Raw genomic sequence first — 26,894 nt, 5'->3', positions numbered from 1 at the left:
ACGTGGAGATCACCTTCCTCCCCACAAATACATCTACACGTGGAACAACTCCTATAGAACACCTACTGAACGCTGGCAGAAGACCTCAGACTTCCCAAAAGGGAACAGACACATGAGAGCAGCCTACATACAGAGGCGGGGCCAAACCAAAGCTGAATCCCAGGTGCTGTGCGAACAAAGAAGAGAAAGAGAAATTTCTTGGTGCAGCCTCAGGAGCAGCGTATTAAATCCCCACGATCAACTTGATGAAACCCGCATCTGCAGAATACCTGAATGGACAACAAATGTTCCCAAAATCGAGGCGGTGGACTTTGGGAGCAACTGTAGACCTGGGGTTTGCTTTCTGTGTCTGATTTGTTCCTGGTTTTTATGTCCATCTTAGTTTAGTTTTCAGTGCTTGTCATCATTGATGGATTTGTTTATTGGTTTGGTTGCTCTCTTCTTTTTTAAAAAATTATTATTATTTTTTCCATTTTTTCTCTTTTTGTGAGTGTGTATGTATATGTTTCTTTGTGTTATTTTGTCTGTTTAGATTTGCTCTTACCATTTGTCTTAGGCTTCTAACTGTTTGGGTTTCTTTGCTGTCGTTGTTTGTTTTCTTTTTATGAGTGTGTGTGTATATGATTCTTTGTGTGATTTTTGTCTGTTTAGTTTTGCTTTTACCCTTTTGTTTGGGGTTCTATCTGTTCATTTTTTTCTTCCTATTTTTTTCTTCCTTTTATTCTGAGCTGTGTGGCTGGCAGGGTCTTGGTGCTCCAGCTGGGTGTCAGGCCTGAGCCTCAGAGGTGGGAGAGCTGAGCCCAGGAGATTGGACCACCAGAGACCTCCTAGCCCCATGTAATATTAATCAGCAACAGCTCTCCCAGAGATTTCTGTCTCAACACTAAGACCCAGCTCCACCCAATGGCCAGCAAGCTCCTGTGCTGGACACCCCATGCCAAACAACTAGCAAGACAGGAACATAACCCTATCCATTAGCAGAAAGGCTGCCTGAAGTCATACTAAGTTCACAGACACCCCAAAACACGCCACTGGATGTGGCCCTGCCCACCAGAAGGACAAGATCCAGCCCCACCCACCAGAACACAGGCACCCGTCCCCTCCACCAGGAAGCCTACACAACCTACTGAACCAACCTTACCCACTGGGGGCAGACACCAAAAACAACGGGAACTATGAACCTGCAGCCTGCGAAAAGGAGACCCCAAACACAGTAAGTTAAACAAAAAAAGAAGACAGAGAAATATGCAGCACATGAAGGAACAATGTAAAAACCCACCAGAACAAACAAAAGAGGAGGAAATAGGCAGTCTACCTGCAAAAGAATTCAGAGTAATGATAGTAAAGATGATCCAAAATCTTGGAAATAGAATGGAGAAAATACAAGAAATGTTTAACAAGGACCTAGAAGAACTAAAGAGCAAACAAACAATGATGAACAACACAATAAATGAAATTAAAAATTCTCTAGAAGGAATCAATAGCAGAATAACTGAGGCAGAAGAATGCATAAGTGAGCTGGAAGACAAAGTAGTGGAAATAACTGCCACAGAGCAAAATAAAGAAAAAAGAATGAGAAGAATTGAGGACAGTCTTAGAGACCTATGGGACAACACTAAATGTACCAACATTCGAATAATAGGGGTCCCAGAAGAAGAAGAGAAAAGAAAGGGTCTGAGAAAATATTGAAAGAGATTATAGCTGAAAGCTTCCCTAATGTGGGAAAGGAAATAGTCAAGTCCAGGATATCCCATGCAGGATAAATCCAAGGAGAAACATGCCAAGACACATATTAATCAATCTATCAAAAATTACATACAAAGAAAAATATTAAAAGCAGCAAGGGAAAAACAACAAATAACATACAAGGGAATCCCCATAAGGTTAACAGCTGATCTTTCAGCAGAAACTCTGCAAGCCAAAAGGGAGTGGCAGGACACATTTAAAGTGATGAAAGGGAAAAACCTACAACCAAGATTACTCCACCCAGCAAGCATCTCATTCAGATTCCACAGAGAAATTAAAACCTTTACAGACAAGCAAAACTTAAGAGAATTCAGCACCACCAAACCTGCTTTACAACAAATGCTAAAGGAACGTCTCCAGGCAGGAAACACAAGAGAAGGAAAAGACCTACAAAAACAAACCCAAAACAATTAAGAAAATGTTAATAAGAACATACATATTGATAATTACCTTAAATGTAAATGGATTAAATGCTCCAACCAAAAGGCATAGACTGGCTGAATGGATACAAAAACAAGACCCATATATATGCTGTCTACAATAGACCCACTTCAGACCTAGGGACATGTACAGACCGAAAGTGAGGGGATGGAAAAAGACATTCCATGCAAATGGAAATCAAAAGAAAGCTGGAGTAGCAATTCTCATATCAGACAAAACAGACTTTAAAATAAAGACTATTACAAGAGACAAAGAAGGACACTACATAATGATCAAGGGATCAATCAAAGAAGAAGATATAACAATTGTAAATATTTATGCACCCAACATAGGAGCACCTTAATACATAAGGCAAATGCTAACAGCCATAAAAGGAGAAATCGACAGTAACACAGTAAGAGTAGGGGACTTTAACACTTCACTTTCACCGATGGAAAGATGATACAGAATGAAAATAAATAAGGAAACAGAAGCTTTAAATGACACATTAGACCAGATGGACTTAACTGATATTTATAGGACATTCCATCCAAAAACAACAGAATACACTTTCTTCTCAAGTGCACATGGAACATTCTCCAGGATAGATCATATCTTGGGTCACAAATCAAGCCTTGGTAAATTTAAGAAAACTGAAATTGTATCAAGTATCTTTTCTGACCACTACACTATGAGACTAGGTATCTATTACAGGAAAAAAACTGTAAAAAATACAAACATATGGAGGCTGAACAATACGCTACTAAATAACCAAGAGATCACTGAAGAAATCAAAGAGGAAATCAAAAAATACCTAGAAACAAACGACAATGAAAACAGAATGATGCAAAATCTATGGGATACAGCAAAAGCAGTTCTAAGAGGGAAGTTTATAGCAATAAAACCCGACCTCAAGAAACAAGAAAAATCTCAAATAAACAACCTAAACTCACACCTAAAGCAATTAGAGAAAGAAGAAGAAGAACAACAACAACAACAAAACGCCAAAGTTAGCAGAAGGAAAGAAATCATAAAGATAAGATCAGAAATAAATGAAAAAGAAATGAAGGAAATGATAGCAAAGATCAATAAAACTAAAAGCTGGTTCTTTGAGAAGAAAAACAAAATTGATAAACCATTAGCCAGACTCATCAAGAAAAAAAGGGAGAAGACTGAAATCAACAGAATTAGAAATGAAAAAGAAATAACAACTGACACTGCAAAACTACAAAGGATCATGAGAGATTACTACAAGCAACTATATGCCAATAAAATGGACAAACTGGAAGAAATGGACAAATTCTTAGAAAAATACAACCTTCCAAGGCTGAACCATGAAGAAACAGAAAATATGAACAGACCAATCATAAGCACTGAAATTGAAACTGTGATAAAAAATCTTCCAACAAACAAAAGCCCAGGAAGAGATGGCTTCACAGGTAATTTTATCAAACATTTAGAGAAAAGCTAACACCTATCCTTCTCAAACTCTTCCAAAATATAGCAGAGGGAGGAACATTCTGAAACTCCTTCTATGAGGCCACCATCACCCTGATACCAAAACCAGACAAATGTGTCACAAAAAAAGAAAACTATAGGCCAATATCACTGATGAACATAGATGCAAAAATCCTCAACAAAATACTAGCAAACAGAATCCAACAGCACATTAAAAGGATCATATACCATGATCAAGTGGGGTTTATCCCAGGAATGCAAGGATTCTTCAATATATGCGATTCAATCAATGTGATACACCATATTAACAAATTGAAGGATAAAAACCATGTGGTAATCTCAATAGATGCAGAAAAAGCTTTGGAAAAAATTCAACACACATTTATGATAAAAACTCTACAGAAAGTAGGCATAGAGGGAACCTACCTCAACGTAATAAAGGCCATATATGATAAACCCACAGACAACAACATTCTCAATGGTGAAAAATTGAAACCATTTCCACTAAGATCAGGCACAAGACAATGTTGCCCACTCTCATTGCTATTATTCAACATAGTTTTGGAAGCTTTAGCCATGGCAATCAGAGAAGAAAATGAAAAAAAAGGAATCCAAATTGGAAAAGAAGAAGTAAAACTGTCACTGTTTGCAGATGACATGATACTATACATAGAGGATCCTAAAGATGCTACCAGAAAATTACTAGAGCTAATCAATGAATTTGGTAAAGTAGCAGGATACAAAATTAATGCACAGAAATCTCTTGCATTCCTATACACTAATGATGAAATATCTGAAAGAGAAATTGAGGGAACACTCCCATTTACCACTGCAACAAAAGGAAAAAAATACCTAGGAATAAACGTTCCCAAGGAGACAAAAGTCCTGTATGCAGAAAACTATAACACACTGATGAAAGAAATTAAAGATGATACAAACATATGGAGAGATATACCATGTTCTTGGATTGGAAGAATACACATTGAGAAAATGACTATACTACCCAAAGCAATCTACAGACTCAATGCAATCCCTATCAAACTACCACTGGCATTTTTCACAGAACTAGAACAAAAAATTTCACAATTTGTATGGAAACACAAAAGACCCCGAATAGCCAAAGCAATCTTGAGAAAGAAAAACGGAGCTGGAGGAATCAGACTCCCTGACTTCAGACTATACTACAAAGCTATGGTAATCAAGACAGTATGGTACTGGCACAAAAACAAAAATATAGATCAATGGAACAGGATAGAAAGCCCAGAGATAAACCCACGCATATATGGTCACCTTATCTTTGATAAAGGAGGCAAGAATATACAACGGAGAAAAGACAGCCTCTTCAATAAGTGGTGCTGGGAAACTGGAGAGTTACACATAAAAGAATGAAATTAGAACACTCCCTAACACCATCCACAAAAATAAACTCAAAATGGATTAAAGATCTAAATGTAAGGCCAGACAGCATAAAACTCTTAGAGGAAAACATAGGCAGAACACTCTATGACATAAATCACAGCAAGATCCTTTTTGACCCACCTCCTAGAGAAATGGAAATAAAAGCAAAAATTAATGAATGGGACCTAATGAAACTTAAAAGCTTTTGCACAGCAAAGGAAACCATAAATGAGACAAAAAGACAACCCTCAGAATGGGAGAAAATATTTGCAAACGAAGCAACTGACAAAGGATTAATCTCCCAAATATACAAGCAGCTCATGGAGCTCAATATCAAAAAAACAAACAACCCAATCCAAAAATGGGCAGAAGACCTAAACAGACATTTCTCCAAAGAAGACATACAGATTGCCAACAAACACATGAAAAGATGCTCAACATCACCCATCATTAGAGAAATGAAAATCAAAAGTACAATGAGGTATCACCTCACACCAGTCAGAATGGCCATCACCAAAAAAATCTACAAACAATAAATGCTGGAGAGGGTGTGGAGAAAACGGAACCCTCTTGCACTGTTGGTGGGAATGTAAATTGGTACAACCACTATGGAGAACAGTATGGAGGTTCCTTAAAAAACTAAAAACAGAACTACCATAGGACCCAGCAATCCCACTACTGGTCATATACCCTAAGAAAACCGTAATTCAAAAAGAGTCATGTACCACAATGTTCATTGCAGCACTATTTACACTAGCCAGGACATGGAAGCTACTAAGTGTCCATCGACAGATGAATGGATAAAGAAGATGTGGCATATATATATGATGGAATATTAGCCATAAAAAGAAACGAAATTGAGTTATTTGTAGTGAGCTGGATGGACCTAGAGTCTGTCATACAGAGAGAAGTAAGTCAGAAAGAGAAAAACAAGTACCGTATGGTAACACATATATACGGAATCTAAAAAAAAAATGGTTCTGATGAACCTAGGGGCAGGAAAGGAATAAAGACGCAGATGTAGAGAATGGACTAGAGGACTTGGGGAGGGAGAAGGGTAAGCTGTGATGAAGTAAGAGTAGCACTGACATATATACACTCCCAAATGGAAAATAGATAGCTAGTGGGAAGCAACTGCATAGCACAGGGAGATCAGCTCCGTGCTTTGTGACAACCTAGAGAGGTGGGATAAAGAGGGTGGGAGGGAGACGCAAAAGGGAGGGGAGATGGGGATATATGTATACATATAGCCGATTCACTTTGTTATACAGCAGAAACTAACATGACATTGTAAAGCAATTACACTCCAATAAAGACGTTAAAAAAATTCTAATCGGAGAGTATAATCAAGAATAAAAGTGCAGGGCTTCCCTGGTGGCGCAGTGGTAGCGAGTCCGCCTGCCGATGCAGGGGACACGGGTTCGTGCCCCGGTCCGGGAAGATCCCACATGCCGCGGAGCTGCTGGGCCCGTGAGCCATGGCCGCTGAGCCTGCACGTCCGGAGCCTGTGCTCCGCAACGGGAGAGACCACAACAGTGAGAGGCCCGCGTACCGCAAAAAAAAAAAAAAAAAAAAAAAAAAAAAAAAAAAAAAAAAAAAAAAAAAAAAAAAAAAAGAATAAAAGTGCAATATGTAATAGCCCCAAGCCAGAAATAACCCAAATGCCCATCAACAGCTGGATGAATAAACAAAATGTGATCTACCCATAACCACAATGCAATACTCCTCAACAATAAATAGAAACCAACTATCCATAACCCAACAATTTGGATGAATCTCAGAATAATTATTGAGTGAAAAAAGCCAGGCAACAAGAGTACAGACTGTATAATTCCCTTTACATAAAATTCTAGAATGCAAACTAATATTTAGTGACAGGAAGGAGGGCAGTGGTTACTTGGGGATTCAGGGTGGGAGCGAGGGATTACAAAGGAGTATCAGGAAATATGGGGGTGAGGAGTATGTTCACTATGTTGGTTGTGGGGATGGTCTCACAGGTGTTTACATGTGTCACAATTCTTCAAATTGTGCATCTTATGTGCACTTCATTAACAACAATTATACCTCAATAGAGCTGTGTTTTAAAAACTAAAATGAGCTACCATTTTCCTCCTAACAGGTTGGCAAAGATTAAAAACTGATAAGATCCAGAGTTGGTGAAGATGTGGAGAATGAGTACTCCCACTTGAGGTAGCACTGAAAACTGGTATAATCTTTCTGGGGAGCAATTTAGTGGCAGTTATGAAAATATGAAATACAAATATATATGGACATCCTCCCACCCCCGGGCCAGGACGTTATCCTCCAGAAACCCTGGTTCACACACAAAGGTGACAGTGCGTTTGGAAGGCAACAAAGCTCAGAGGCAGTATGGCACAGGGACTCTAAGTGTTGGGGTTTGAATCCTGACTCCAGTTTGGGCTGTTCGTTAGTTTTGTAACCCTGCATCTCATTTCCTTTTTTTTTTTTTTTTTTGCTGTACACGGGCCTCTCACTGCTGCGGCCTCTCCCGCCGCGGAGCACAGGCTCCGGACGCGCAGGCTCAGCAGCCATGGCTCACGGGCCCAGCCGCTCCGCGGCATGTGGGATCTTCCTGGACTGGGGCACGAACCCGTGTCCCCTGCATCGGCAGGCGGACTCTCAACCACTGCGCCACCAGGGAAGCCCTCATTTCTTATCTGTGATATAGGGATAAAAATATTACTTACCTCACAGGTGTTTTGAGAGTTCAATGAGAAAAATACTAGAAGTGGTGCCTACATGGTAAATAAAAGCCTAACTATTATAGCATTTTAATAATGGAAAAAAAATGAAAACATAATGTTCACCAGTAGAGGAATGGATCGAGAATGTATGGTACAGCTTTTAAGATGGAATATTTGCAGTGGTTAAGAAGAATGCATTCTCTATGTACTGATGTGAAGAGATCTCTAAGACCCACTGTTAAGTTATAAAAGCAAATTACACAACATTATGTGTATAGTTTGATCCTATTTTTGTGGGAGAAAAACTATCTGTGGGTATGACAGTGGCTACCTCTGGCGAGGGGGAGAGACTGGAGGGAAGAGATACAACATTTAATATTTACTTCATATGTTTTTTAAAATTGGTTATAATAATCTTTCACACTTTTTATAATAAAAAATAAAATAAAACATGAATTATAAGGTAGCAGGATTGATTCTTAATTTTTGCCTGTGTGTGTCGTATAGATTTCTAAGTTCCTAGATGCCAAGAGACTTGTGTTCCATTTTTCAGTTCCCCCTGAGTGTCTCACAGAGTGCCACGTTATCCAGGAGGGGTTGCTGACTAAGTGAATGCATAAATGAACTGTCTGGCACCTTTTTCCTGAAAGGCAGCCTTTGCAACTATTTTCCAGCATTAACCAACCCAGGGCCTTCTGGCAATCATCTTAGTTCATTCTAAGGTCAGTGTGTATTTGCTTTTTTTAGTTTTTGTCCTGGAGCATACTGAACGGGTATGCAGCAAACTTATCCTTTAAAAAAAAAGAAAGTTTGCTCTTCGAATCTGACTAAATGGCACACTTGGAGGACGGGAAACAGTACGAAATTTTTAAAAGTAGATGAAAAGGAAAAAAGGAAACTTGATGGAAAAGGTGAGCCTCCATGTTGACGAGCCCCTCTGGGGCTAATTGAGTTGTTAATAAAGGACTTGCAGTGACTGGAAAAAAAACCCCAAAACATTCCTGGGTATGACTTTTTTGAGGACATGCAGTTACCCAGCACGGGAAGGACAGGGGCCCACGTCTCTGTTCAGTGCTCTTGTATCAACTATATAGGGTCTGCCCCAGACGCAGTCTATTCAGCATCAATGGCTCAGAGAAGCTGGTCTCTCCAAGCGAAAACAATGCAGCGTTGTTTTGAGAAGGGCTGGGGCCAGGAGGGCAGGGAAGACGTTAGCAGAAGAGGTGCATTTCTTTCTTTCTTTTTTTTTTTTTAACATCTTTATTGGAGTATAATTGCTTTACAATGTTGTGTTAGTTTCTGCTGTATAACAAAGTGAGTCAGCTATTGGCTTTACGGCAGTTGCTGGCCTCTGCTTCCCTGGCTGAATAAGGGCTGTATGGTCAGGAATAAAGCATTTCCTGACAGGGAAAACAAGTCTCTGCTCTGGCTCCCACAGCAGTGCCGTTCAAAGTCTGGCCCCATGAGGTATCTGGTCTACTATGGGAGACTGAAATTTCAAGAAACTTTAAGGCAGCACGCACATCTAGGTAATGGCATCAGACACGAAAGACAACAAAATGACAAAAAGCCCTCTCAAGCTCTTAGATGTTATTACAGGACTATCATTTCCTGGAGCCCAATTCTCAGGAAGGACTGTGTATTTCACCCACCTAGAGGAATGCTAAGTTCACTGAACACATCCTCAGGTTCCCAGGAAGGCAAAGAAAGGGGCTGTTTCAGCTCCACTTCAGCGTATTCCAGTGACCTCACGTCCAGAGATTTCATTTCCATGTACCTGGAGTTATCTGCAAAACATGAGCCAGGGAAAAGTGGTAATGAAACACAACATGCCTCAAAGAATCCCTGCAATTGTATTCCTTGCACTGTGTGATGGGAAACAGTCCCTTGCGCTGCTTAATAACATGAGACTAGGCCAGGGCTGCTAATTAGAACCAAAGTGCTATAACAAAGAGCTTTTTCCGCTGCCAAAAGAATGCCACACGCAAGAAAACTTGGCAAGCAGCTACATCAGGTCTGTGGGGGGATGGGCTGCTGATGCCTTCGGTTGGGATGATCCATCCCCGTGTCCCTCGTTCAGTAACAACGCCATCTCTGCAGGCAGAAGAATTATTGAAGTGCAAAAATTGTGCTGATGTCCACAGAAGCACTGAGGCGGGCAGAAAAGGCAATGCCATTCTCACCCCAAGCCTGTCGAGCAGTGTTATTAAATATGAACTCCAAACACTGGCTACGCTAATAAGCCATTAACACCAGTGCATGTCGAGACCTATACTGCAAAATACAAGGGGTTCTATCAGAGCGAGGTGAACAACACTTCGCTCCTCCTTTATTCTTGCCTTCTGTAGACACAGCCCAGGCCTCAGCGTTTCTCTAGCAACAAGGCAGCTCACAGCAGAGTTTCCATGGAGACTCAGATCCACGCAGGTGAAAAACAGCTCAGGTCAGCTTGACATGGAGGGAAGTCCAAGCCCACCTACCAGCTCGTGCCAACCACAGAGCACTGGATTGACATGTTTATTTTTAAGCCTTTCCTCTATATTTTCTGCCCTCGACTCTTATCCCCCTTACTTCAAACTCTGGAATGCTGCAGGCTTTCTGCAAAATGAATTTCTAGCTATTTTCATTGAGAGAAAATTGAGGACTACTCTCCCCTCCCCCACAGTCCTTGATGGATCTTTAGTTTCCACTTGGCACAGAAGACAGGGCTTAGCCTATTTTAAACTCTGTCTTTCATGATGTCACAGTGCCAGGCACAGACACACATCACCTCCATTGGCGGTGGAGGAGCTCCCGGGACAAGTCTTGCTTCACTGTCAGACGCTGGAGAAAAGTGGGTCTGAGGTGGTGAGAACGGGAACCGGCCACGCCCCTTCGTGAGCCCCTCATTCTTCCTTCCTCGGCCTCCCACGCTCCCGCCCCCTCACTCAGGCCTCACAGAAACAACGGCCTGGGTGGTCCTCAGTAGTGCAGGCAAGAGAGGCTGCTTGCTGATCCTTAGGAACCAAAGCTCCTTTGGTAACTCCAAACATTTGCTAATTTGGTTGGCAGAGTCCATCTGGGATCCCGTAAATTCAGAGAAGTCTGACCTATCTGAGCTTGCTTCTCAGAAACGTGTGGCCTCCCATCCGACTACCTTTACACCAATTGCCTAAGAGGTCTAACAATTTAGCGAGGCTGTTAAGCTTGCCTTCTGCACCAGCTTTCAGGCTGGCTGAAACCTTACTTCTGTTCGTTCCAGCCTGCACACGCCCATACACTGCTCTAGGGAAGCAGTGGTCCGATCAACCCAACCACACAGGAGAAAAAGGAGGTAGTTACCCTGGGTCGACACTCCGTGGCAAGCCTGGCTTTGGAGGTCTGTTTCGGTGAGGGGGCTGGCTTTCTCCTCCAAGGGGCTGCCTTCACCAGCCCCATCTTCCAGGGTCCCCCTGGCCTTACAGTCATCAAGAAAGGGGCCAGGCTGCCAGGCCCTCTCCTCTGCTGGCCTGGGGGAAGACATTTGCTGGAGTGTAGGGGCCAGACGAACATCTGAACTCTCTGCTCCCTTTGCCTGCTTCTCGTAGCAATCTGAGCTCTCCAGTGAGAGGCCCGGCTCGCATTCATCTGGCTTCCGCTCAACATCCACATTTAGGCCAGGCGTTTCCAGGTCCATGTCACTGGGACAGCTCACGGAAGCAGAAGGCAGTTCTTTGGGCGACTTGAGGCTGATTTCCGCAGCCTCCTTACCTACGGTCTTGACTCCCTCCTTGGTGACCTCTTTGGCTAAGTCCAGGTCTAAGGTGGTTGTCACACAGGGACATACTTCTGGACAGATTTTGTCCTTCTGTTCGATGGGCACAGTTTCCTCCAGTTCTGGGATGTCCGGTTCCATGATAAAATCTTCTTCCTCCCCGACCTCGTCCACTGTAACCAGCTCCTCCATGTTCGTGGGGCACCAGCTCTCCCCCTCTGCCTCACTTCCACTTTCCGAATCTTGCTCCTGAATACAAATGAGGAACAGAGGTCAGAGGGTGGCTGAGGAGTGGGTCTTGGTATTTAACCAGAAGAGGGTGCAAACCTTGACCACAGGACCCCTCAAACCAGAAAGAGCTGAGCAATCTTACTCCTACCTGGGAACATTTACTGGGTAATTAGGAGCTGTAGATCACTGAAGTCTCTCATCACTGATTTATCCCTAGGATGAGGCACAGGAGTTGGAATAAGCCCTTAATGTCTAACCCACCAAGTGGACAAAGAATTTCAACTCCTGGTATATAGTAGGTGCTCAATAAATCGTTTTTTTCTTTTGTTTTGTTTTGTTGTTTTTTTAGCTGTGGGCAACACATTTTTATTCAGTAATGTGGCTTAGAGGTGTTTCTATATCATCGGATCTACATCTACACCTTAACTGTTAATGCCCATGTAGGATTCCAATCAAAGTTATTTAGCCTGCTTCCTATTAATAGATATCAATCTCTGCTCATCTTTTTCTGATCAATTTCTGGAAATTTTATTTTTTTAAATTCTGAAAAATAAATAGTTTTTGAACAAATGAATGATTGAGTTGTAAGCGCTAAATGCATCAACTTGCTGGAGCTATTTCCTTGCAAGTAGGGCATCACTAAATGTTAACTGCAGCAAAGTCCCTACAAAATTCTCCCAAACAACCTCTCCCAGCAAGGGTTGCAACCCTCCGTAGCCATGGCTCAAACTTGGCCCCTCCCGAAACTTTCCCCTTGCGTCCCCAGCAGCCCATGGACCCAGCAGCCAGCTTTAGGAGATCAGTTTCCCTGACAGCGATACTCATCTCTCCGCCTCTCCTGGCCAGAAAGGCACGAAGCTGGCCACGTTCCAAGGACACTTCTTTTTGCTGTGGCAGCCTCAGCCCTGTAACTGGGTTTTTCATTTTAATTAAGTAAAATAATCTTTACAAGCACGGTAGATGTTTTGTTAATCCCAGGGTCAGGGCCTGCTGAGGTTCAGGGCCCCAGCTTGAGTACCCAAAGCCCCCTTCCTCCTCCAGCCCCTCCCAAGGCAGCTGCCTATTTTGGGAGCCTGGCTCTGAAGCCTGAGTCTTTTTTGGGCACATGTTTTCTCTTATAAGCACAGCCAAGTTACTGAAGACTGAGGCAGAACCCAGGCATGTGGTAAAGATTTCCTCAATAAAGACTGTGCAAAGATCCCAGGCAAAGCCATTCCTCCAAGAAGTGCTGGCTTCATTCACAGACCCGCTGGTGGGGTCTCAGGCACATCCTATGCAGCAAGCAGGTCATCACGCATCAGGACGGGGACGCCTGTGACTTGGAGCCCAGTGGCTGTTGTGTTGATGTGGCTACACTGCCAGCATCTGGGACAAACTTTACCTTCCTTTCCTTTGTGTTCTCTGCATCAGAGGACTCTGTTTCTTTCTCCTGCCTGCCCAGATGCAGGGGGCTCTCTTCCATGCTGTCCTGTTCCTCTTTTTCAGCCTTACCAAAGGAAGAGCAGAACAAATCAAGTCAACAGTGAGAAGTGGCAGAGAGCACGCCAAGAGGAAAACACTATTGAGCACAGCTAATGCTGTTGGATGTGTTTCACACACATCACTTCCTTTATCCTCACAAAACCCCTCAGAGGCAGGTGCTATTATCATCTTCATTATATAGATGGGGAAACTGAGGCTCAGAGAAGTTAAGCAACTTGTTCAAGGTCACACAAACGGAGGCACAGAAATGTCTTCACGGCTGGCCTGAGGGCTTTAGGGAGACAGACGTCCCTGGCAAACTGGGTACTTTTTGCAGCTGTATAATCTGTAGACAGTGAGGGTGAGTAAAGGGGCCAAGGGGGAACTGACCCTGGGGTTCACAACCCTCATGGTGACATCTCACCAACAGATCAGTCTTAGCCATAAAAAAAATCACCGCCAGGCCACTTATGGGTAGGAAGGGTGTTGTCACCCAATCAGGGCCCCTCTCACCTCTCTTTTGCCTTATCTCTGTCCTAGAGCTATAGCCCCAACTAGCAATCCCGCCCCGTCTTCCTTCCTCCTATTCCCTCCCTCAGATTAAGTCCCTCATGCTAGTGGCTCACGTCTGGGAAATTGAACAACTGAAAGCAGATGTTTGCTTTGAGAATTAGGGTCTCTGACCAGCCTTGAAAACAGGGGTCAGCCAACTATAGTCCTCAAGCCAAATCTGATCCAGTTCCTCTTTTTTGTACAGTCTGCGAATTAACAATGTTTCTCATGTCTCTAAATGGCTGTATGTTAAATGCTTATATTAAATTACCTACATAATATCCTCAATTTTGCCTCTTGGCCCATATGCCTAAAATAGTTACTCTCTGGTGTTTTGTAGAAAAAGTTTGCCAATCCCCATTTCAGAAGTTTGAGGAGGATATTCTCCCATGACAAACTTTGGCCACCAAATCAATCACTGTTCCTGGGCATTCTTGGGAGCAAGTTGCATTTTCTCGACAACTTTGGCCAAGGTTGGCTCAAAGTAAACCACTCTCGCTCTGATTTCTTATGAGCAGACACACCTTGTCTTTGCCGACAAGGAGGCAGCCGGGGCAGGAGCTCAGGGCTGACGGGTTTAACCAGTTGTTATGGGACAGGGGAAGACAGTTTTAATCCTCGAGTCTTTGATCTTTCCGGCATTCAGAGCGGAAGTTCTGCTCCAGCCTTCTGAGCTGACCTGAGCTCAAAGCAGCTCCAAATGCCTTTTTAGCCCTCAGAACCCAGAGCTTCTACCAACAGGGGACCCCTTTTCTTCATTTTTGTCTTCCTGAATAAATTATCCACGGCCCTCCCTTGTCAAAATAAATAGCCCTTACCCTTCCCAGGCAGTTCCTGCAGCACACGCCCAGGTCAACACAGTAAAGAGACTCCTCCAGTTCAAGCTGGGAGAGGCAGGGACAGCCTGGCTGCCGAAAGCCCCCCGCCAGGCGGACCTGCTCTCCCTCCCTGCAGGCAAAGGAGATAGAGCAGTGCCTTTCAGTGCACCCCTGGCCCTGGGAGCATTTCCAGGCGACAGCAGCTTACAGGGAACAGACAAATGCAACCAAGGCACTCGTCCCATCCCGCCACCAAGCAGCTCAGGAAGCAATGTGTTAGGTCCCAACTGCTGCAAGCAGGGCTGCCACCACAGGGCCGGGGTTACTGCTAAACCACCTCCTAGCTGGTCTTCCACTTCTGCTCTGTAGCCCCCTCCCAAGTGTATTCTCCCCGAGGCGATGAGGAATGCTGACTCCAAAATGCAAAATCTATCATATCCTCACTGCACCTTCTTGCTTGAACATTTCGTTCGCTTCCCCTTTGCTTCACCCAGTAAATACCCACCTTTCCTTTCAATCCTAGCAGCCACATCCTAACCAAGGAGAGCCTCTGTCGTTACAGGCAGTGGTCCCCAAGCTTTTTGGCACCAGGGACTGGTTTCGTGGAAGACAGTTTTACCATGGACGGGGAGGGATGGGGGGGTGGGGGATGGCTCAGGAGGTAACGCCAGTGACGGGGAGTGACGGGGAGTGGCAGGTGAAGCTTTGCTAGCACAGCCCGCCGCTCACCTCCTGCTGTGCAGCCCGGTTCCTAACCGAAGGTTAGGGGACCCCTGGTTACCGGCACTAACAGCACTGTATCCTCCATCTCCTTAGCATTCACACTCACACTCGTGTACTCATTTAAGGGATTATTTGATTAGCATGTTTTTCATTAGACCATGAGCTCCATGAGATCAAGAGTCATTTTAGCTTTGGCTCACGACTGCAGCCCCAGTGCTAGGTGCTCCACGAACACCGGTCAGTACGAGAATGGAGACAGGTAGGAGAGGGTGGAGTGAATAACAAGTACACACCTGCCTCCCAGCATGCTTGGGTCTCTGTCTGGGTTTTGCACTGAACATAAGTGGGTTTGCTATTTCTGTCTCCTATGGATTGTTTATACTGGGGGCTGCGTTCTGGGGACGCCTGGGGCTCCATCTGGCCCACAGACATGTTTTGTTCTATACAGTTTCTAAAATGTGGGAAATTTCAGATACAGATTTCAAATTTCAAATACAGATACCTGCATCTGGACTTTGGTCTTGCTCTAAGAAATGGGAAATCGGACAACACAGGGCAGCTGTGCCTGAATGGCAGCCACAGAATGGAGATGAGCAGTGGCTGCTCCAGCAGACAGGTACCTCCTGCTTGGTCCACCACGGTCCCAGCTCTCCACCTTGGCTTCAATCATGCTGTCTGGTCTGTGTCAGCTGCCTGGCTTCCCTTCTCCAGGCACCTGGTTCTGTAAACCCTGATGCCCCTTCCAGGAAAGTGGGGGAGTGCTTCTTTTCCAAGACTCCCTATTCAGTGACTTGACTTCTTTCTTTTACCTCTGGTCTCATGGTCAGGTCTGGGCCTCATGTCTGGCCGTGGCCACCCAGAAACAATGAGCAGCGCACACACTGGCTTCCCCAGCACTGGGCACTCTCTCCAGAATCTCCCAGGGTTTCCCGTGAGCACAAGCTTGTTAAAGTCCTACAGCAGCCTTGTGATCACACCCATTTCACACAAACAAGAAAACTGAGGCTGAGAAGAACAGGGTGTGACTTGGTTCTCAGACGCCAGGCCTCTACCTCCAGAGTCTGGGTTCGGTCATTCATTCCTTCAACAAATACTTATTGAATGCTCACTCTGGGCCAAGCCCTAATCCAGGAGCTGGGGGCAGGGCAGTGAGCACAGCAGACAAAAATTCCTGCCCTCAAGGAGGTTACATGGGGGATGGGGGTAGGGGAGGGTTGGGAGGGAGAACAGACTCTAAATAAAATAAATAAAGACATTAGGGGATAGGTCAGAAGGAGACAGATGCCACCGAGAAAAAGAAACCAGGGAAGGAAAAGAAGTGGGTTGGGATGTTGTGATTTTATGTGGTGGCCAGGAATAAACTTTGGAGACTGTGACAGTGAGTAGGGAGTCACATGGACTTTGGTGGGGGAGGGGCTCCCAGGCAGGGGAACACGTGCAAAGGCCCTGTGGTGGGAGGTGCCTGGTATATCATAAAGAAAGGCAGGGACCCTGTCCTCAGCCCTGCTGCCTTCATTCCCCAAGTTTAGTCGCTGCCTGTTCTTGGACTCCTGGGGCAACCCTGTGGGTTCTAGGTTGTTCTCAAGATTGTGATGAGAAGTTTGAGATCAGTGAGGAAAACTCTTTGTTCTGCTGTTATTCCATCAAATGGTATTGGGCTGCCTGGCTCCAAACCCACAGAAACAATCTGTTGGGAACCCCAACAAGTCCCTACTGACCCCGCTCTAGGGCTATCAGAGGCAGAACCTACTAGAAGGACAGAACTGTCGGGAAACCCATGGGGCCTTTCTGGGAAGCTTTTTTTTTTGCAACAGGGGCTCTTGGGATGATCCACAGTGTGCATCACCATGAATGAGCCATGTTGTGCAAACCAGTGAAAACAGGGTGGGTACAGTAGGACAAGTTACCGAAGAAGAGTCTCAGAAGTGTGGGTAGGAGGGCAAAGGGGCAGCTCCACCCCTTTGCCATGGGGGACAGAGGGTTCCAGACTGGTGGTATGTGTATGAGGCCTTGAGGCCCTGCTAACTCTTGCTCTCTTTCCTTCTTTTCTCAAGGTACTGACCCATCACCAGCCCCTTGGACACCTCCGAGCATAGACACTCTTTTTAAAAACATCCACTGGTTCACAGGTCCTCTGGATCCAGTTCAAGTACACACAAGAGGTCCTTCATGGGCCCACTCCACCTACTTCCCTAATCTCATCTCCTGTGCTTCCCCTGCTCTGCCAGGGGAAGTTGTGGCAGACTTTGAGATGGGCAAAAAGACTGCTGGGAGTCCTTCCAATGGAAGGCTGGGCATTTGTCTAGCACCCTTCCAGGGTACCTGATTCTATCCGAGTGTGCACCTTTCATTAGCTTGAACTGAGCTATTTCACAACTTTGTAAATTGCAGAAATACGATAATAGTACAAATGATTCTTGTTCATAGAGATGCGAAGGAACTTTATCTGCTGGAGATGCCACTGATTCCCACAGAAGAGGCCAGTTTCACATCTATTAGCAAATTCACCTCAGCATTACTGAGTGCCTCTATATGCCTGCTCTTTGGATTCTCCTCTGAACAGCCTTCTACATCTTACTGGTTCCCTCATTCATTAATGAGTTAAACAATACCTTTGACATGTATTCATTTTATGTTTGTATGAGAGCCATGATTTTACTTCTTAAAAACATTACCCTTTAATATGCCCTAAAGATGCAGCCACATTGAGTATCTCCAGGTTCTTCAAAACAGTCTTCCCTGTTATGAAGAACCTGGAGTATTACTTGGCCATAAAAAAGAATGAAATAATGCCATTTGCAACAACATAGATAGACCTGGAGGGAATTATGTTTAGTGAAATAAGTCAGACAGAGAAAGACAAGTACTGTATGTTATCACTTATATGTGGAATCTAAAAAATAAAACGAATGAATATAACAAAACAGAAAAGAACTCACAGATACAGAGAACAAAAGAGTAGTTACTAGTGGGGACTGGGAAGGTGGGAGGGTCAAGATAGGGGTAGGGGATTAAAGGGTATAAACTGCTATGTATAAAATAAGCAACAAGGATATATTGTAAAGCACAGGGAATATAGCCAATATTTTATAATAACTTTAAATGGAGTGTAATCTATAAAATAGCAAATCACTACGTTGTAAACCTGAAACTAATATATTATAAATCAGCAATAAAAAAAGTCTTCCTTTCTCACTTTTGCCCTTGCTGCTTCCCAAACTGCCTTTTTCCCCACTTTCGATGTCCAGCTCAAATGTCACCTTCTCTGTGCAGCTTTCCTTCTCTCCTGTGCAGAGCTGACTGTCCACTTGACTCCAGCAGGGGCCCCACTGTATGTAAATTATTTTTGTAGGTTGGCTTCCCCCACTAGAACTTAATCTCTGCCATAACATGACTACTTCCTACTCATCTTTGAACCCCTGTGCCTAGCACACCCCCTGGCAATGCATGTAGGAATAAAGTCGTGGCCAAAGCACGGCCCTTCAGTGTTCATGGAGTTGAGGCCTGGGATTCTTATTTGGACTTAGTCATTGTCAACAGCTCCTGGGTCAGACTAGAAGATATGCAAACTCTCTGTGCCTCGGTTTCCTCATCTATAGTAATGATTTTTTAACTGGATTCTTTGTGCAGGCCACCCCCACCTCCTCGCCAACCTCCACCACTCCTACTTAAATGCAGGCGGCTCTGGCAAGAAAGAAGTGCAAGCCAAACTAGAGTATAAACCTGGTACCCAGAGTCCTCCTTGTGACCCACTGTGTGAACTGAAGTCATGCAGCACGTTGTGAGCCCTGGATGAAGCACTTGGATGAAAGGTGCCAGCAGCTGCTGAGCATTTTTATTCCAGTGGAAGGAAAACACTGTGGACTGGGTCTAGAGAAACACATCAAGCCCTGGGTGCCCAGTATCACTGAATGGGTGGTGACTGCTTCTCCTTTACCACCTCTCATCAAAGCCCCAACACTGGTACACGCTTTTGGCAGGAGAGAGGATGGAGTGAACCAAAGGTCTAATCTCCCCCGGAACAGTCTGTGGGTGCAAACACCTCAGGGCCGTTCCACTCTAGACAAACAGACAAAATAGAAGGACTTTGCATCACGTCCCTGCCTAATTTCTCGTAAAGGCAGTAGGGTGCTGTGGGATTTGGAGCCAGATCACCATTCCAGCTCCACCATTTCTTGACTGTGTGTCCTTAGGCAACTAACTTGAACTCTCTGTGCCTCGGTTTCCTCATCTATAGCAATGGTAGTATTATTACTAGCATTACCTCATAGGCTTGCCGTGAGGATTAAATTGAGATAAAGTGTTTAGCACAGTGCCTGGTACAGAGTAAACATTCAGTAAATGTTTCATTCACTCAATAAACGTTCATCACCATTCTATTAATAGTGTTCTCCCCTGGGACCTGCCTCTCCTTACCTGGCGAAGGGATTACATCATTACCTCATTCTCTGCCTTTCTGCTTTCTTTCCTATCAGCTCCGTCTTGGTCTCTCTCAGGTCTCTTAGTTCTGGTCTTCTCACTCTGCTTCGACTTGGTGCCCTTCGGCTCCAGCCCGTCTTCCCTGCCCGAGTCGTCAGGGGGGGCGTGTCTGCCTTCCCGCAGCCTGGCCTCATCTTTCCTCCTGGACCTCCCAGGGACATCCTGCTGCTGCCTCAGATACTTGTCCGATTTGCCCTTGGACTCTTTGCGGTAGTAGCCGTCTTCTCGGCTTTTGTATCCCGACGCGGAGTGGGGCGGGTTGGGGGACCCAGACCTCGGGTGCCTTTCTCGGTAGCCCCTCCCTCCTTCCAGCCGCTCGTCTAGCTCGGCCTTGTCCAGTTGCCGGGGGTACTGTTTGCGGTCATGCGCCCACGTGTCCGTCCTGTCCCTCTTGTCCTCCCCGTTCTCCCTCCAGGGGACCGGGCCTCGCTCTTCGTCCCTCCTGGCGTAGGGAGAGTGCTCCCACGAGTCCCGGCCGCTGCCCCAGTCGGCCCGAGAGGGGCCCGGGGGGCTGTGAGAAGAGCTGCAGGAGGTGAAGCTCGGAGTGTGGGACCTTGGGGACAATGACCGGCTCACTGGACTTCGAGATCTCGGCCTTTCTGGGCCGTATCTGTGAGGGAGCAAAGGAGCCGTTTTAGAATCTGCACCTCCCTCAGCTTCCATCCCCAGATACACCCTGTCTCTGCAACAGACATACTGTGCACGTGACCCCACCTGGCCACACATGCTTCACCACAACTGTGCAGAGCGCACAGAGAGGTCCAGGAACAAGCTCTTCCTCCCTCCAGGCTTCTGGGAGGGATGTTCCCTGAGCAGAGCACTGGGGGCTTTCTGCCCCTTTACTCATTTTGCTCCTGGCAACTGGGATGAAAAATTGGGCTGTTCTGGCTCACCCCGGCTCTCTTCCTCTTGGAAATGAGCTACGCTCAGGGAGGAGGAGACTCTCCTGGTGCCCGGGGGGCAGGTTGCCCTGGTCCAGCCTGGTGGGCAAGACTGCCTAACCCCGGGGTTCAATCAGCCGACCTCTTGACTATGAGACTGAAGCCACCCCTCCACCTGGGCTCTACCGAAATAAAGGCCACCTCTTGGGCTCCATTTTTCTAGGAAGGCATTTTGGGGTTGGAAGAATCCTTAGAGCTCTGACCTGCTCATGTATCGGACGAAGAAACAGAAACCCAGACAAAGACCCCAGCCCGTATAGGGTTCAGAGCAAGACCTCTTGATCATCTGCCCCCCGACTCTACCACAGAACTGCAGGGTCACAGTGTGGCTTCACACGTCTTTTAAAAACCCAAACCACCATAATATTAAAAACAAACGAATGAACAAAAATCCCAAACCTGAACAGCTACATACAAAGATACACACACACACACACACACACACACACACACACACACGTTGTTATTAAGCAGGTCACCTGAGTCATCCACCTGACATTCTAAAAGGACAGGCAACTTTCATTTGGTTCCCAAATACAGGAAAATCACGCAGTCCTCACTGACCAGGGGACAAGAGACTTGGCTCGCTGGGACCAGCCTTGACCTCCATTGGGGAAGCAGCCTGGGCCGGGCCCTCTAGAGCGAGGTTAGAGTGCCATCTGCGGCAGCCCTGGGTAAGAACCACAGAATGTGCCGGCCAGGTGCCGCTCCTGCTGTTTTCCACAGTGGCCTCTGCAGGGACTGTCTCCATAGGGCAGTGACAGTGGTGAACTTGTAGCCCGGGCTTGGCAGGGTCACAACTTCAGCTGGGAGAAGTGAGTTGGAAATGTGACTGCACTCGATGTTCAGAGTAAATGACTGGTCAGGTCATGGATGTTTCTACACCTACATTCAACTCAAGAAAAATCAAGGGCTGGCTCTAAACAGAAGACACACATACCACACACTATACACACACCCACACCACACATACACACCACACATATACACCCACACATGTACCACATACACACACCACACACACACTACAACACAACACACACCAAACACACACACCACACAGTACAACCACACACACCAAACACAACACACTACACACACCACACGCACAATACAACCACACACCAAACACGTACCACACACACACAAAACACAACACACAATACAGCCACACAACACACACCAAACACACATACAGAACACACACATACAACACAACACACACAATACAACCACACAACACACACAGTACAACCACACAACACACACCAAACACACACACAACACAAAACACACACATACAACACACCACAAACACTACAACCACAACACACACCAAACACACATGCACAACACACACAACACACAGACACATTTTCAGGCTGTTTTAGCAGAGTGTACGTTGGCCCCTGAGAGCCATATATCAGCAGATCCCCTCCTATACTCCTTGACAACAAAGGAGGAGCCGCTGAGGGGAAGCTTAGCATCTTGAACTTTTCGGAGGTTTAACCTGAGCACTGGACTGGACTGATGCGTTCCATCAGGCACATGGAAATACAGGGCCCAGAGAGGCTGATGGACAGGGCAGAGGCAAGGGCAGAGCACAGAGACTCAAATACCCCTAAGAAAGAGAAAGCGGAGAATGTTCCAATGACGCAGAGTCTGCCCTGAGACCTAAGACCGGGCCTCACCTGTCTGCTTCCCGGAACATGTCCCTCTCCCTCTGGGAATGGATGTCCTGGATGATGGCAGCCACGGTTTTCCCAGGTTTCTAGGCAAAGTCAGAGGGGTCACCATCAGACCAGAGATGGCCTTGCAAACACCAGAAGGAAGCAGCTAGGACTTGGGTTCATTGCCCTGTCCACCAAAGGGGGAAAAGTGCCTTTTTAGGGGAAGAAAAAGTTTAATCCAGAGGATGAAGAGTATAAGCATAAGGCTGAATGGTGGTGGGGCTGAGTGGTCCAGGGCACGTGGCATCCACTGAGCTGGGAAGGAAGGAGCCTGAGGCTCACCATCCACATGCTGGGAAAAAGCAGCATTTGTTAATACCCACCTCCCACCTCCTTCCGAATAAAAGAAAATACCTAAAATGTGAAAGGAAGGAAGGGAAGGAGGGCGGGAGGGAGGAAGGCATTATAACTTGGAAAGAGACTTGAAGATCACTAACATGCAGCCTCCACATTTTACACCTGAGGAAACTGAGACCCAGAGAGGTCACTGAGGCAGAGTTCTGCCTGGCACAGCTCCAGCCACCAGCCACATTGTGTTCTAGGGTGACTCCTGGGGTTGTGCTGTGTTAAGGAACACATTCAAGGTCACAGAGATCATTAGAAAACCAGGACTTGACAACAGACATTTTAACTCCAAGGTCCTTTCTATGCCCCATGCTTCCTGCAACTCCTGACTTCAGTGCAGGGCTCCACAGGGGTCATTTGGCGCTCAATGTAAATCTGCAACGTGGGCAGTGCAGGCTGTGAGCCAGGTTTCACAGCTGAGGATGTCAGGCACCCAAAGGCTCTGCCCTTCCCAGAAGTTACTACGGGATGACTGTGCCAGGACAGGACCACGCCAGCTCCCAAATCCCAACCAAAGCCCTTTCCTAAACCCAGAATGGCCAAACATTAACAAAACAATAAAAAATAAATGATTAAAACAAGAAATTCATGAGCACAGAAGAAAGGATGGAAGCATTTTCCAAAAGACTACACAAAATTCATCCATTCAATTAAAATGTATGGAACAGGCTGAATTTATGGTATGTGAATTATATCTCAATAATACTGATGTTTAAAAAAAGACCTAAAAACCCTCAGTCTGCGATGTCAACTTTTTTTTTTTTTTTTGTGGTACACGGGCCTCTCACTGTTGTGGCCTCTCCTGTTGTGGAGCACAGGCTCCGGACGCGCAGGCTCAGCGGCCATGGCTCACGGGCCCAGCCGCTCCACGGCATGTGGGATCTTCCTGGACCGGGGCACAAACCTGTGTCCCCTGCATCGGCAGGCGGACTCTCATCCACTGCGCCACCAGGGAAGCCCTATGATGTCAACTTTTGACAAAGAATTTTATTAAGAAACTTAATCAACTGCTCTTTTTATCCTCAATTTCTTTTCCTACGTACTTAACAAAGGATCATGAAATCTTGGAGCTATACAAATGTTAGGTATCATCAGATATCTCATTTTATAGGTGTGAAACCCAGGACCAGAGGTATGAGTTAAGCTCTGTGATTAGCTGGTACTAGAATTCTGTGAGTCCTCTGAGCGCACAGCTGCTTATCTGTGTTATTGTTAAGATTGAAGCTTGGGCTGGGAAAACGGTTCAGGAGAGAATAAAGGAAGAGCTGCCTGTGGTTTCAGGGGAGAAGTCAGAGCTCGGACTTAGGGAAAGGATGTAAAACGTTCAAGCCAGGGAGGGATCTCTTGTCAACTCGAAATGCACGAGGAGAGAACGTCAAAGAGAAGGAAGTGACCACCAGCCCTGTGGTCGTGAAGAAGGAGGAGGTCAAGAAGGCAGTCAATCCCCGTTCAAGAAAAGGCCCAGGAACTGAGCACTGGTCAGGATACCCACCCGAAAGCAGCCTTACACTTTTGGCAAATGGTCCCTTTTATCTGACTGTAGCTATAAAGGTTGACCCTCTGTAAGCATATGGAAGTGTCACCTACAAGTAACCAGATCACCCAAACCCTGCACTGTCAACTAGCACCTGAGCTGCTTAAACTGGACCAGAAGCAGAGACCGAAGGCCAAGCAAGAAAAGAGCTGGGGCTGTGGGCCTGGGCGGAGAAGAAGGCTACTGCCCAGGATGCTTCCTTCCACCATGCCCGAGACCATCTGTCCTCCCGCCAGCGTCGTTGGTCACCACCTGTGGGTAGAACGAGAAGGTTCCCGTGGAGGTGATTCCACGGAGTGGGTCTTCCTTCTGCCTGCCCACCTTGGGCCACAAGCTGGAAGTTGCCTGCTGCACCATCATGGGAGAGGCCCGCCTGGGATGGCTGGTCCCCAGGAGACCCACTGCAGCACTGCCTCCATGCGGGCCAGCTTGGGAAAGCCGGAGGGAGCCATCAGGATCAAGTGCAGGGACGTGTGATGAGATCTCCTGGCACCGGGGAGGCCACATCCCAAGTCCCAAATCTGTCCTCACCCTGCCAAGCTGGAATAGGCGAAGGCTAAAGGATGTGCCCCCAAACTGGGTACAAGGTACCATGGCGACTTTTCAGAACACACAAATTCCCTGAGGGGGTTGGATCAGGGACTTTCTGTGGCCAAAAAAAGAGTCCCCAAAGTCCCCAGCACTTTTCCTCTGCTCTCTGGAATCTCATATCCTCGTGATTGCTCCTTCCAGTCCAGATCCAGGAGAGCCTGGGGTGACAGGAGGGCCGGTCAGGGAGCAGCTGAGGTTTTGCCGGTTACCCAGGGGTAGCATGGGTGGTGGGGTTGAGACCTGCAGGGACGGGCAGGTCAGGCCAATGTCAGAGCCAGAGGTGTTCTGGGAGCTCATGGTGGCTTCTGCACCTCCATCACCACAGACAGCAGCCCCTCGGGCCCTTCCCCTCTGGGTGCCGCCTCATGAGGGCAGAGCAGCCAATCAAGCACCACAGATGGACACATCCTCTAGTGGCCCAATGTGGTCCCCCGGGGGTCAAAGAGATGCATCCAGAGTTCTTGGGGGACTAGAAGAGCCTCTTCTGGGCTTAACTATTTCCTTGCCCCTTATTTTCCCAATCACAGAACAGCCTCCTGGGGCCACTGTCAGCCCAGCGCCCCCTGAAGTTCCTTCTGTTCAGGCCTCACGGCCCCGGTGAGGCAGTGAATGGGGTTATTGATCGCAGCCGTTAGTGGCACAGGGCCCCGCATGGAATGAGCGCTCCACGATGACTGGCTGGAGAGATGGAGGGATGGGCTGACGAGAAAGGACATGACAATCTGCAAATACTATACGCTGGGGCTGGCGGACATGGGCACTATGATCCCTCTCTGAGGACCAGAGGTCAGTTTCTCTCTTTTAAGTGATAATTCCAAATTGTTGGCACTCTCTGGCTCAAACACCCTGCCAGCTGCCATCTGAGAAGGAGTCAGAAGTGGCCAAAGACTTTCAAATAACAGAATCAACTTTTCACTCTAAGAAAATCCTCTCAGTCTTCCTCTTCAGGCCTGGCCTCGTTATCCTGTGGTTAAAGGTATAAAGGAGGCAGGTACGATAATGCTGTAATTGCTGCAGGGGAGTGGACACGGAAGAGAACGTAGTAGGTCTGCGATGACGTTTGGGGGTAGCTTTTTATTGCAGAACATTTCAGACACACACAAAAGTAGACAGAATGGTATACTGAACCCACCCCCCGCCCCGACGGTGAATCCATTTCCACTGTCAACAAGCCCCAGGGGACCATCCACAGTGCTCTTGGTCAACACATCTTGCTACTTTAGGACAAGGGTGAGCTTCCAAGCCCCATACAGTCCCAGGGAAGTGTGCCCTCAGAGGGAGGCGGATGTTGGGCCAGCATAAAAGAAGCTGCTAGAGAGTTTTGTGCCTTCGGACCCCTCCGCGGCTGTTTTACATGTCTCCAGAGTCCCAGGAAGATGCTGAAACCTTCCAGATGAGCCCTGAACTTGTCAGAGCCAGATCCTGTCCCAGCAGCCCTGACTGTTTCTGACATGAGTGTGCTTTCCAGGCTCTACATCTCTTCTCACCCGACTGCTGCCCAGAAACCCCCTCTCTGTTTCGTTAAGCTGCCTCATCCTTCAAGGCCCTACTCAGGAATCTCTCCCTTCTTTACACAAGCAAGTCACACTGCCTTTTGCCACTGAACTTCTAGGAGCTCCGTATGTATGCACTCAGGTTGAAATCACGAGAATTGTTTATCTCCCCCGTTTATCTCCGCCAACCCCAGCATATAGTATTTGCAGATTGTCATGATCTTTCTCGTTAGCCCATCGCTCCATCTCTCCAGCCAGTCATCGTGGAGCGCTCATTCCATGCGGGGCCCTGTGCCACTAATGGCTGTGATCAATAACCCCATTCCCTGCCTCTCCGGGGCCGTGAGACCTGAACAGAAGGAACTTCAGGGGGCGCTGGGCTGACAGTGGCCCCAGGAGGCTGTTCTGTGATTGGGAAAATAATCACAAGTGAGACAGCAAACTTTCCCCAAGAGAGGACCATTCTCATATTCATTGTAGCTCTCGGCACCACATGTAATATGGAAAAGACCCTCAATCATCATTTGCTGATTTAT

General features: G+C 46.5%; 1 protein-coding gene across 2 annotated transcripts in view; it reads right to left on the bottom strand.

Moving 5' to 3' along the window:
• Window positions 1-26,894, bottom strand: part of RBM20 (RNA binding motif protein 20) — a 209,245-nt gene that overhangs the window by 9,328 nt on the left and 173,023 nt on the right. The window contains exons 8-12 of one of the 2 annotated variants that reach the window (XM_079706491.1): window positions 22,357-22,436; window positions 19,686-20,334; window positions 13,073-13,177; window positions 11,049-11,709; window positions 9,380-9,514 (exon numbers count right to left, since the gene is read on the bottom strand). In XM_079706491.1, coding sequence (XP_079562617.1) covers window positions 9,380-9,514; window positions 11,049-11,709; window positions 13,073-13,177; window positions 19,686-20,334; window positions 22,357-22,436 — 1,630 coding nt within the window. The remainder of the gene's footprint in view (window positions 1-9,379; window positions 9,515-11,048; window positions 11,710-13,072; window positions 13,178-19,685; window positions 20,335-22,356; window positions 22,437-26,894) is intronic. The other variant, XM_079706492.1, reaches the window with a different exon arrangement.

The sequence above is a fragment of the Hyperoodon ampullatus genome, assembly GCF_949752795.1.
Source record: "Hyperoodon ampullatus genome assembly, chromosome: 1".
In the NCBI taxonomy this organism is placed as follows: Eukaryota; Metazoa; Chordata; class Mammalia; order Artiodactyla; family Ziphiidae; genus Hyperoodon; species Hyperoodon ampullatus.
Note: the sequence above shows the minus strand (reverse complement) of the source record. Positions and strands in the feature narration are given on the sequence as shown.